The following is a 13873-nucleotide window of genomic DNA, read 5'->3' on the forward strand; positions in this document are numbered from 1 at the left end:
AGGAAGACTACCCAGAAATTTCTAAAACAAGTAGACTGCCTGAAATGCACCCATGCCAGTGCAAGGAGACAGACATTTAAGAACTGTGTATTTAAAAAAAATACCTCTACTTATACAAGGAGAAAATACAGTTGATATATTCATTTGCTGTATTCTATTTCACCATAACAAATTCTATTTGGTTTGGTTTCAAGCAAACTTAGCAAGAAAACAGCTGCAAAAATATTGACTAACCTGTAGTATCATCGTTTCCAAATGATTTAATGTTGTACTGTGACAACGCTAGCATCAAAGTGATTAAAGCATGCCTCACCAACTCTCTGTAGCCAAATAAAATAATTAGACTAAAGCACTACAGATGAACATTTCTCAGGCTGACAGACACATTAGGAAGGGACCTTGGGACAGAGACTGACACAGGTTTCTCTTCCTAAGCTTATCTTTCTTGCATTTCTGCCAAACTCATCAAAGTTATTTCTTGTTTCCATGGGATCATCAACTAAAGCCCAGAAAAGACTAGCTCTAGAGAATATGTCTTTACACCCAAAGATGACATTCACCATGAACTTCAGGAATCAGAAATGGAGACTTGGCTATTCTGAGTGCAAACTTCTGAGTTTTTCTTCTTTTTTTTTCCCCTAAAATTGGAAGTTCTCAGGGATATAACTGTCAGCTTTGTTCTCACCTCTATGCCCTGTAATCTTGTTCCCTCTCTGCCTTTAATGAAAGGACAAGTATGTCCCTTCACATGTCCCATGTAGAGGTCTCTTCTGAGCTTGGTTACTCAGGGTCGCCTTTGCTTGGGATATCAGCAGCATTTAATCTGGGGCTTTGCTTAAATGGCTTCTTTGATCCATATGAACTCTAAGCTGATCCACTAAAGCTTCTAATCATTCCTATTGCCAATGTATTTCTCATTCTCTTGTCACCCTCTTCCATGTTTGGAATTTCACCCACATACTCAAATCCATAGTTTTGGACCAGGAACACAATCATGGAAAGCCTATAATCTAATTACCTCTGAAATAAATGAACCAAATATACCAGCATTTGACTATTTTTTTTTTATAAAGTATAGACAGGCTTTAACTTCTGCACTGGATTGGATAGAAAAACACCAGAGGAATTCACAGTCTATATACCATTATAGAGAAATAGGAAGGGGTTGTGAGGATCAGAAGTCCCATAATGGAGTTGCAATTCCATGCCTGTGGGTACTTGCACTTTTCCTCACTTCCTTCACCCTCTCTTTCTTTCCATCTTTCTTATTTAGACTCCAACCCCGCCTCTCTCTCTCTCTCTCTCTCTCTCTCTCTCTCTCTCTCTCTCTCTCTCTCTGTGTGTGTGTGTGTGTGTGTGAGTATGGTTAGAGGAGATCAGTTGTTTGTTCTTGACATCCACCTTCTCTGGATTACTTGTTTGCTCTACTTACCGTCTCTTTATAGAAGCACTGAAATTAAAAATTCATGCTACCACATCTGGCTTTAAGTGTGTTCTGGGTATCTGAACTGATGTCCTTACACTTGAGCAAAGTTATTTCTCTAGCTAGCTCCTTTACGAGACAGGTCTCATGAAGCCTAGGTTGGCTGTCAACAACATGTTGTCAAAGACAACCATGAATTTCTGAAACTTTCTGCTTTTACCTGCTTGTCCTTGCTGAGGTTGCTCGTACATGCCATGACACCCACTGTCATTGTGTTTTTCCAAAGACAGTTTTGTAGACTTCAACAAAACAAAATTTATAATTAGGCAAATTATGTTTCCCATACATAGTCAGAACAAGAAAATTAGTTAGTATTTTTTATCAAATCTGATTTTGAAAGCTCTGACTAACTCCCCTGAGCATCATTCTTGTGTTTGAAAAAGATGACAGTACACCACTGTGTAACAGCTATACCACATGGAATGCACAGCCTGGTAGAGAAGAAAAGCTAAACCGAAGCTGAAAGAAAAATCCACTGTGACAAAAGTACTTAAATTAGTCAAACATGAAGTGTAATTGCAGTAAAATGGGTAAGACTTGTTTTCTATAATTAGCCTGATAAAAAACTAAACCTAATGATGCTACTCCTCATCTCTGTGTGGGACTTAGTACCATGGTATTAGCCTACTTAAAATTTTGTTAAGTTTCATGTATTTTCAAATAACAAATGAACTCACATCTAAATTTCTGAATGCCACTCTTGCTCCTAAAAGTAGATAGATCCTGATATTTGGTGAAAACACCAAAGGTATTATGTAATCATACGTAAGGGAGATCTTTTGGTAATCCCGTATGACTATTAGGGTGTCATGCTACTTAACATGGGTTTTGTTATATGGATTTTCCCTTATTGTTAAAGCAATGCATCAAGGACTCCTCCTGAGTGAAATGATCAGGAGGTGCTCTTCCATGTGAAGTAGAGGTTAAGGACTGGGTAATTCCTGTTTGTTTTTTTTTTTCTGTAAAGTTTTATTTATTTATTTATTTTTTAATAAATGCCTGCTTTGCAAAGAATTCTTTGTATTTCCTCTTTGGTGTCCTTTAATACAATTGTTCATTCAGCCTAAAATCTCATATGACCTGATGGTCTTCGTTCTTCCTCTTTATCCCCTCAAAGGAAGGGAGTGGTGAGTAATACTAAATCTAATAAATTTAGGATTAAGCAACACAGACTTCCTCAGTTTTTGAGTGCTAAATGAACTTGACCTTAAACCCTTGAAAAATTAAATTTACTACCAGAGATCCTGAACTGGGTGGAGTTGGCAGTTTCTCTCATTAGTCTACTGGAAACTGGCTTTGCACACCCTTCAAAAAGAGAGTCCTTCACTGGGTTACACAAACACACACACACACACACAGAGAGAGAGAGAGAGAGAGAGAGGAAGAGAGAGACAGAGAGAGTTTTGAGAGGTAAAATTTCATCACTTAAAAAAAAAATCAGCTTTGAAGGAAGTCAGATTTCACCCCTGACAGTCTAAGGATGACACTTCTGCAGGAGGAAATCTTGCATCTAAAAATAGATGCAGATCAACGCCCAGCTACCTCCCTCTGCCAAACCTGGAGGCTCACCAGAAGTCCTTGCCCCTAAGTCTCCTATTTATCCTCAAGGAAAAGGTTGTAAAATCACTAAGTCTGAGACTCATAAGCACAGGAGTATGTATAGTATATTTCAAGAAGTGATTTTAAGTCATTTGTATATAATGCTTTCAGCTTGTTTTCTGCTCCTGTTGGATACTACATTTAATTCTTTTCCCAATTCTTATTGCTTGGGGTTTATATATTGACTTAGTGGTTGTCCTAAAAATTTCTTCTGTGAGGTTACTTCAAAGATTTTCCCCATTTTTATTTCCAGAAAGGTTTTGACTGTCATTCTACTCCCAAGCAAAGTTTGCAAAAAATTGTGAGCAGAGACAGCAATATTCATTGTAAAATAATTACCCTCCAGTGCTGTAGTTTATTTAGTTCCTTCAGCATCTATGGTTGTTTATTTAATTTCCCAGTTTTTATTCCTAGACAAACTATTCCCTTTGACTCATTACAGTGGAAATTAGTTGATAATGGTTCTACTTGACTTTCAACAAGTTTTAAGAGTCTTGAGATCAAATGCAAATATTTTGGCTGCCAAGTAACTCATTACTATCTACATAAAAATACCAATTACATTCAGCATGTCTGTATTTACTTATATAGAGCCAAAACTGTTCAAACAATATAAAGCATACAATAGAAAGAATGCTAGGCAAACCTTAAAACCCACGAATAACTACTTCAAAATTCTAGATGTAAGTGATATTGGCATTTTGTTAGGTATCATAATTATCATAAATACTTTTGGTAAATGTAACTCCAACAAGAAAAATTAACTACAAAATTGAATTCTTATTCTTCTGCAGTGAAATGCTGAATATAATTCTGTTCTTTTGCTTTGGAATAGTAAATATTATAAGTGTGAATGAGATTATTTAACTTAGGAAAAGATTTATGAGAATGAAAGACTATTGTATCATCAGGTCTATGTTCTTATCAGGAAAAGATGTCAGATAGGAGTATATCAAGTTTACTCTTTTACATTATCCTTGCCTTTTCATTCACAGGTTTACTCTAAGTATGTTAGATTTTAATCTTGGTTATTATGACACATGAGAGTTACGATTTATAAATGTTAAAATCTATAGTTTCTAAAAGACGAGTCTGTTTAAATTCCTCAAATCTTGCTGTGATGAATAATTTCCCATTATACTGTGAATAACCAGTACTTCACTGGGAAGCAACACCATATGGAATAGACTTCCTTACAAGTAGCTGAGAGGATGGTTCAGAGGGAATTTGATTCTACCATGGCAACTCTTTACCTGGCTTTTAATGCTTTTAGAATTTCTCAACTTTCAAGGAGTGCTTAAAATCAGAATTCTATTTCATTAGTGGGTGAGGATGTTCTCCAGCTATGTAAATGGACTTAATAAAAAAGAATTCTAAAATTCATGGCTTGGAGTTGTAAAGCAAATATAACAAAATAAGAAGATTCCTTATAGTAACACCACTTCAAAATAGAGAGCAAAGGATTGTACTTGTTATTTAAATGATCACACTTTACAATTCTAAATATTTTAAACACCAATTTCTCTTAAAGTTGAGTGAATGAATATCAGAAACAATGATAAAGTCATATGTGAGGCGTTGGTCACAGCTGAGACATTTGAAGCCATCTGTATGTATCCCAAGCCTTTGAACATGCCTTCTGTTTTTCCTGGAACTTGGTCAAACTATGTCCTCATTCTTACTATTATGAAACTTAAAAATAATTTGCCACATATATGTCCGGTTTTCATTTATCATGCTGGTCACTTGTGACATTTGCTTTTACATTTCCACTGATTTGAGGAAAATTTCACATTGGCTTTTCATTTACAATAGATGTCAATCGTCTAGAAGAGATTTCCCCAGGTTTTCTCCAGATGATGGCCTCTGATGTTGGCAGAGGTGGTCAGAAGACTATCATCCTTCTCACGCATGCCTCCTGGAGAGTGTTTCTCTAACACACAGTATAAGCAGGAAAACAATATTTCCCACTTATACTTTTATATTTCTCATAAGTTGTTTTTGCCTCATAAACTTTGTGCTGTCAGTAAATGACTTCAAGCACACTTAAAATCCCAGTGCCTCTTGTGAATCTCAGTTCAGTTTCTTGGTTGTCAGTTTTACATCTACACATGCCATCATTCTGATCTTAATAGTTCCAGGGACATAACCGTGTCTCCACACACAAGGTCTTACTCAGCTTTAGTTTCCTTTTCTCATTTCTTCACTCTTCTTAGATTCCAGTTAATGTCTATCATTTCTACTACATCAATTTCAAGTCCTAATCACCAATACCCAGTGATAATTGAAAGTTTAAAGAGCAAGAACAAACTATCTCCTCTTCAAATATTTGTTCTACATATAGTCAGGCTAATACTCATTGTTCTTCTCAATTGCTTACATATACTCAAAATTTATTTTTTCTACCCCTCTCCCCATCACATCAACCCTTACCATATGTTGTTGCCTTTTTGAATTTCACAATAATCACAAATTGGGTTTATAATGTAGTAAAATTTATCTAATGCTAATAGGTATTTTATTCAAAACACTTGGAAATTTCTTTCAATATTCAAAGTTCATCTCTCATCTGTCCCTAGTTATGTTGTGAATTCTGTTCATCCATCTCAGGAGTTGGTGCAGCAGGTGAAGGCACTCAGCTTCCAGCTGGGTCACCAGAAATGGATCTCCAGGACTACGGTGGGGGAGACAATGACTCTTATACATTTTTTTTTCATGATCTCTATACACAGACTTTGACAAGCACACACACACACACACACACACACACACACACACAAAATCAATAAGAATAAAAATTCACCCACACATAAATGTAATTTAAAAGATCCTAGCATCTCTTGCTGGTAAGAGTAATGTCCAAATTGTTGCTATATCTCAGCACACAAAAAACTATAATAAACTTTTAAGTAATGATTATTCAAATGATGTATACTCAGCTGATGCACCTTCTCTCATCCAGGCAGATTTTGTTACAGACTGCTAATAATGTAGAGATGGTAATGTGCCATCTGGAATCCGAACTGTGGATGCCTGTGGTGACATCCACATGCTCATGTTGAAAGGGAAGGAGAATATGGGAGACAAAGCCAGCTAGAGGATCGTATTTCTGGATTTACCTTCCATCTAAGTCAGCTGTGATTCTGATTAATACAGACTGTCATTAAGACCAGTAAGGCAGAGCAAGCCTAAGGATCTGTATTTCTTAGATGTGCCCAGATTATGCTGATTGTATTCATTCCTGGGACCCACTTGTAATAGAAAAGCAGGGAAACACCAAGGCCCTTGTGCTCAGCTTGCTTGGTTTAAAGAGCTAGATTCTTTCCTTCTTACAAGTAGGGACTCTCAAACTCTTAATTCTAAAGTGGTAATTTTATGCATTTTTACAATGCTGTGTTGTGAGAGCCATAAGCTAGTCCTATAGCTAATTCTGACAAGCAGGAAGCAAACTATTTCATTTACATTGAAGATGTAAAGCTTGCCACTAATTCAAGACATCCAATACTTCAAGGAAGTAAGTTCCTTCTTATGGTTAAACAATCCAAGAAAGATTTCAGAATGAGAATTAATTGCATTCTTCTAAAAAACAAACAAACAAACCAAAAAAAAAAAAAAAAAAAAAAAAAAACAGTGCTATCTATGGCAACATTTCTGCTCAAAAATGCTTAAAAAATACCATTATGTATTTTAAAAATCCCAAGTATGCTTTATATGTGTCTTCAAAGACACATTATATTCAAACTGTTTCAGTTTTGTCAGACTTCCATTCTGTGGTAACATCTGAGGTGTTTTCATAACTATTATTTAAATTGGTTCTCAAGGAGAATCCTCCATCTAGAGAGCCAGCATTCAGATGAGGACCAGGAATAGAAAGCAAAGTTCTGACAGAGGTCAGAGAGGACATGCCAGAAAGGTTGAAGCATCTTTTGCTACTTCACCTCTTGTGGATGTGTTTCCTATTGTATTATTTAGAATTAACATTCCTTTCTACAAAGAAACTGGACATACATTTACACTGACTATATTAACATAAGTTTGTTAACATTGCATCTTCTACTTTTTACTGAAACAGACTGGCCCTGAATTTGTGATATTCCTATCTCTCTAACTATTTCATATCTAATAAGACCAATGCAAGATCTAGTTCCTGTGGTTTCAAAATCTGATCCATTTACTGTATTTGCACAGTGAACTGAGACATTGAGACATGTTATTGGATTTGTCAAATTGAACAGGTTCTGTGAGCCTATCTGGAAGATAATTACTAGTGGAGAAACATGTTGCTCTTTATACCTAAATTAATTTGTTCATAAAATGGAAAAATTAATTTATCTACTTATGCATTTAAAATTTCAAATAAAACAAAGTATCATTCCATCAAATAAATCAAGACATTATTATAAAATAGCAGGTAAAAAGTAACAGAAGACTTCAAGTTTTCCCATTAATGAAAACTCATATAAGTTTAGTTTCTAGTATTAGGGTTGTTGAAAAGAAAATATTTAACAAATAAGTAGTGATAATACTAGTATTTTTTAGTATTTTGATATTTGTACTCCTGAATATATCATATTTCCCTCCTTGTTACACTCAGGGAATTATATCAATTGCATCATGGGTCTCAGACTCAACAAATATCAGCATTTCACTAGGTTCTGATCTTTCAGAGATTCTTTCTCTAGGACAAGCTGTTTAGGCTCTAGGACCTCATTGTGTTACCAGTTACATGTGCCTGGGAACAATGGTTTCCCCAGAGTTGGAAAACTTTCTTGGGGATAAGGAACCTGAGTATTGGGCCTTTTCATTGTCTCCATGGTCCTCCTGTAATGTTATCCATGCTTCTGTATAGTGCATAGCTAAGGAGGCATGAATTAAGGATTGATACTGTACTCTTAAAACTAATTTTAAAAACCTAAGTTAATTTTTTTTTCATTTTGGCTGATTTTGATCTCTTTGCTTTCTTCTGGTAATTAAGGTGGAGGAATATACAATGTTTCTCATAGTGAAGGGTTAGCTGATTTCAACTCATTTGTCAGACTGTTTAGAGAAATAAAAGGATGACAAAGTAAAAGAGCAATGCCAGCTGACACTCATGCTTGAGAAGTGAGTGTGTAGTGTACAAGTGATATCCCTCAAAATGATACCAAGATGACACACATTAATGCATCCTATAGTTTTCTTTAAGGTACGAAGAGGCCACTGTTAAGAAATGATATTGAAGAAACTTCACTGCTTTCCTTCTATACACCTACATTTAAGGTGGAAAAGGCAAACAGAGATGGAATTGAAGTCCCCTGAAGATACTCAGAAATTCAGTCTTTATGGTGCTGAACTATTGCCAATTTCCAAAAGAAAATGTTGTTTAAAGTGGGCTGAGTATTACATAGCTGACCTTTGGTATACAGAATTTTGTTTCAATTTTACTGAAATTTACTTTGAAATATTTATAGTCATAATTTTTAGTGTTTTGCCTAAGAAAGCATTGCTTAGTCTAAGATACAAAGATGTTATTCAATGATTTAGTTTCAATTCTATATAATTTAACTTCTTTGCTTACATTTATAATCTAATTTGTATTTTGTATCTTGTATATGCTGTAGGATAAATTAGGAATTGATTTTTCATCACTGTTTTTTGGCTTTTCAAGATAGGGTTTGCCTGTGTGGTCCTGGCTTACCTAGAACTTGCTTTGTAGACCAGACTGGCTTCGATCTCTGAGATTCTGACCTGCCTTTGCCTCCCATGTGTTGGGATTAAAGGTGTGAATTACTAATGCCCTGGAAATTAATTTTTGACATATGGACAGTAAATTGTTCTAGTATTGTTTTATTTTATTTCCTCACTGATTCTAAACCTGTCTTTGATAAAACCAAAGTATATATAAAAGTTAACTGGCTGGGCATTGGTGGAGCACACCTTTAATCCCAGCAGAGGCAGGCAGATTTCTGAATTCAAGGCCAGCATGGTCTACAGAGTGAGTTCCAGGACAGGCTCCAAATCAATACAGAGAAACACTGTCTTGAAAAACAAAAACAAAAACAAACAAACAAAAAAAAAAAAGCAAAAATAAAATAAAGTTCACTGTAACACACTAGATTTTACAAAAATAGTCACATTAATATTGCTACATTACATATATAATTGAATGTCATTTTTAGGAAGTCCAGATTATATAACACCTTATTTACAACAAGTCTAACTATCACATCTCAAAAAATACTATCCTGGAAGAAACATGTATTTCTGTAATCTGTTGAGATGTAAGTACTTGAGCTCTGAGCTGCCTTTGCAGAAGTCCAAATTATCCAGGTAGAAAATCTTCCTCAGGAATACTAGTTTATACGTGAAGAAAGAGACACCAGAAAGCAATCCTCAAGCCTACCTTACCAGATTCTTCACCTATGGAATTAGGATGTATTTGCTTCTGGTACTGAGCTTCATGGTGACATGGTGTTATGTATGTATCAGTAGTCACTCCAATTATATTTATTGGCAAAATTGTTGCTTTCATAACAAAAACATTATAATGTGGCTTTGGTGATTGTCTTTACTAAATAGTAGCATACCTGAGACTCTTTTGTATTCATTTCTGTATGAGTAGGCATTGTGTACTCAGAGGCCAGAAGAGACTATAGAATGTCATATTTTGTCACTGTCTCCCTATTTCTTTTCACATGGTCTCTGGCTGAAGCTATGGCTTACACTTCAGCTAATCTAGAAAACAGTCTATCCAGAAAATTTTCTATTCCAATTAAATTTTGAAATTTTGTCATATACAGGTTTTCAACATATGACCTGAAAATTCTTTGGATTTCCTCAGTGTCTGTTTTTATGTCCCCCTTTTCATTTCTAATTTTGTTGATTTGTATGTTCTCCCTTTGTCTTTTGGTTAGTTTGGATAAAGGTTTGTCAATCTTGTTAATTTTTTTTGAAGAACCAACTTTTTGTGCTCACCTGAAAAAATGGAGGCTCATGGACTCCAGTCTGATAGCTGGGAAATCAGCCTAGGACCTACCCACACACCTTGAGTGTGGGTGTTAGTTATGATGTCTAGGTGTCTATGGGGTCTCTGTAGTGGATGAATGTTTATCCCTAGTGTACAAATGGATTTTGGGAGCCCCTTCCACATAGAGGGATACTCTCTCAGCCTAAATACATGGGCCTGGGCCCTGCTCCAAATGATATGACAGACTTTGAAAACTCCCAGTGGAAATCACTACCCTCCCTGGGGATCAGAAAGGGGATGGGCTGAGGGTTGGTGAGGGGGCAGGGGATGAAGGGAGGGTTAGGAAACTTGGATTGACATGTAAAACAATCTTGTTTCAAATGTACATAAAAAGAAAGAAAGAAAGGAGGAAGGAAAGGAAGGAAGGAAGGAAAGAAGAAAGAAAGAAAGGAAGGAAGAAAGAAGGGAAGAAAGAAAGAAAGAATAAAAGAAAGAAATTCTCCCTCTTCACACTTCCACCTGGCCCAGAGATGTGATTACAGATAATTTCAAGGTGGGCCAGTTTGTTACTGTGGGTACGAGGACCTGAAACCTAGTCCTCATAATTTCAGATATTGTAACTTCAGATCTGTCTTTCTAGCCCAATTTAGGATTTTAGAAATATCATCACAGCATAGTCAGGAAGAGAACCAAAGGAATGGGGTGGATATCACACGGAATATGTTAGTTTTGGTGATACATGGATGTAATCTCAGCACTCAGCAAAAAGGTCATTAACTGTGGTGGGGAAGTCGAGTCCTCCCTACCACCATAAAAACTTTTTGCTGTGGCTTTATTTTGATAGAGTTTCTTATTATACAACAGATATCTTGTGGTCCTTATCTATTAGCAACTGTATCATCTCAAGTTCCATTTTGACTATGTTTGCTTTTCTTGCCCAACCTTCAACATCTCCACATGCATAGCAACTGTATATTGTAGGGAGACTAAGTGTCAAACTGAGGATCTGACTATATCAGTATCATACTTCAGACACTATTGATATTTTTTCTCTAAAAAATACTTTATTTGTTTGTATATCATCAGGATCATTTTGAGAAGACATTTGACATTTGAGCCAGGTTTAGTATATCTTTTTCTTTATAGATATAATAGTCCAAATATCATCTGTCTGTCTGTCTATCTATCTATCTATCTATCTATCTATCTATCTATCTATCTACCTATCTATCATCTCTATATCTAGCATCTATCTTATTTAGCTAGTTTGTTTTGTTCTTCAGGCAGGTTTTTGCTATATATCATAAGCTGTACTTAAATTTACTATCCTTCTGTCTCAGGCTCATGAATATTGGGATTGCAGCTATTGGTAACCCAACTATTAAAATATTGCTTTTGCAACCCTGTTACCTGAGTGATCAACATGCTTAGTGGAGTGTTTTAATTCTGACTGATCAAAGCTCCTGTAAACCTCAGCATCTTTGAGTTTCACTGTGATAAGTTAGGCCCTAAAGTGTTTGTGTGTATATGCCTTCCAATGGATCACCCTCAAATAGATCTTGTCCACCATTCTTGTGTCGGTTGTTCAATAAAGCTATGAAGATAACCCAAGTAATAAAAGGGGTATCAAAAAGCACAACAGTCTTGGTGATACCTGGCTGTAATCTTAGAAATAGGGTAAAATACTATTTTCCGGTGTGGGAACTTGAATAATTCTGTGGAGCTGTGATTCTTTGCTTGTCTGTAATATCTGATGTTTTAATAAAGAGCATAATGGTCAATAGCAAGGCAGAAGCAAGGATAAGCAGAGAGGAGAGAGGATGGAGAACCAAGAAGAAGGGAGGAGCAAGTGAAGGAGAGGAGGACATTGGGGGCCAACCTCCCAGCCACACCCACCCAGCCAGCCAGCCAGCAACAGAGTAAAAAGGCAAATAAGATATACAGGAGTAAGAAAGATAAAAGCCAAATGAGAAAAGGTAGACCTTTTAGTTTAAGATGAGTAAAGCTGGGTAAAAACAAGCCAGGCTAAGGACATGCACTCATAACTAAGAATGAGACCCCGTGGGTGATTTACTTGAGAACTGGGTGGTGGGACCCTTAAAAGGGCCAAAAAGTAAGAGTAAAACACCAACAATACAGCCCTCAGCAAGGAAGATCATGAGTATTAGGTTAGCATGGTCAAAATCCCTGGCTTTGGTTTTAATTTTCATACGGCACTTATCTCGGAGCCAAGAAGCTTTGGGGGAAAGAGGCACAAGATCATCTGTAATTAATTATTGATATACTTCTCAAATGCAGCTTTTAATTATTGTTGAATCAAAATTCTAATAAATTATACCTCACAACGAGACCCATCATTTATATAAGAATGCTTGCTCTATGTTTTAATACTTCAATTGAGTGGCTTTGTACATATAAGTATATGAAAAATTTTAAAAAAATCTCTGCTCTCTAACAATGAAACATAAAATCCAAATGCCAATATTGTCCTTCATCTTTTCTGTTTTTTATTTTATTTTTATTTTCAGTGCTGAGATTGATCCCAAGGTCCTGCAAATGCTAGGCAAAAACTCTAATGCTGTGCTTCATTCCAACACCCATATCGATACACTGAATGTGTGCAATAAGTAGAATATTAAGATTTTGTTTGCTTTTCCATTTGAAAAATAATTAACTTTTATCACCAATTTAATTTTCACTAGATGGAGGGCATCTTTAAAAATAAAAGATATTAAAGCTATCAATTTAACTTTAATAGAAAGTCCTTATAAAGTCTTTTGATTTTCTCAGCAGAATTTTTAAAAAGTAACAAGACAATTATAAATTATTGAAAAAAAAAGATTTTAGACATACATTTGTAAAAAGTTATATGTGGACTCAAACACCCATATAATAAATAAGTACAACATAATGCTTTTATATTACCCATTAATATTAATTGCAATTGTCTTGGATTTTTGTGTTTTTTATATCCTTGGATTTTTATGTCTTTTATGTTTATTTTTCATACTTCAAAACCTTTAAAATTTGTATTTTGACCATTGTCAACTTTGAAACTATTTAGGAATAATAATACCTTACTGTGAAGAATCCAATTTATCCTGTGAGAGTAACAGTAATTAGTAGCAGTTACACATAAATTATTAAATTTTATATTGTTATACATTTGATTTTTTAAAGCAACTGAATAGACCTGGTAGACTACATTAATCATTGTAAATATCAGCTGAAAAATGTGCTTGAGTAGTTTAGGTATCATTTACTTCTCAAAAGGAAATAATTGTAGTCTATGTTCTAAATAATTACTGACTGATGTAACTTTGTAGAGGTGAATATGCATTTCTTAGTTAAATCAACAAGGTATTCAAAGAAGACATTTGTATATACTAGTTAAAACTAAAAAATATGTATGTACTTACCTTTGTAGGTTAGCTTCAGCCGTGGAATATTTTGTTTAGATGTTTCAGTGATGGGAAGAAACAGCACAGTCATGATTAGCATCATCCAAGCATGAAGAAGATGGAGATCTTCACTTCTGGACCTTGGCTTCTCATCTTTATTAGCATTCATGATGAAAATATTGTCTTTTATTCACTGCCAACTCAACCTAAGAACCAGAAAAAGAAAATAAAAGTAATACTCCAAGGCAATATAGTAGATTCTCCTAGGGTTAGCAACAGCTTTTTCAATGCATGACATGTTTCCAAAGTATCTTTTCTCCTGCTTTGTTTTTATAGACATGTTACAGAGAGGCTGAAATAGAAGTAAGTTATAAAATTGAAGTTTGTCTTTAGTTGGAGGAATGAACACATTAGTAGAAATTCAACTATTTTGTTAATGAATAA

General features: G+C 35.2%; 1 protein-coding gene across 1 annotated transcript in view; it reads right to left on the minus strand.

Moving 5' to 3' along the window:
- The window catches only part of Sema3d (semaphorin 3D), a 115055-nt gene extending 101424 nt beyond the window's left edge, over nt 1-13631 (minus strand). The window contains exon 1 of the mRNA XM_051174593.1: nt 13448-13631. Within this exon, the coding sequence (XP_051030550.1) occupies nt 13448-13598 (151 nt within the window). The 5' untranslated portion in view covers nt 13599-13631. The remainder of the gene's footprint in view (nt 1-13447) is intronic.
- Between the last annotated feature and the right edge of the window lie 242 nt (nt 13632-13873).

Source organism: Phodopus roborovskii, unplaced genomic scaffold (genome assembly GCF_943737965.1).
Source record: "Phodopus roborovskii unplaced genomic scaffold, PHOROB, whole genome shotgun sequence".
Taxonomy (NCBI): Eukaryota; Metazoa; Chordata; class Mammalia; order Rodentia; family Cricetidae; genus Phodopus; species Phodopus roborovskii.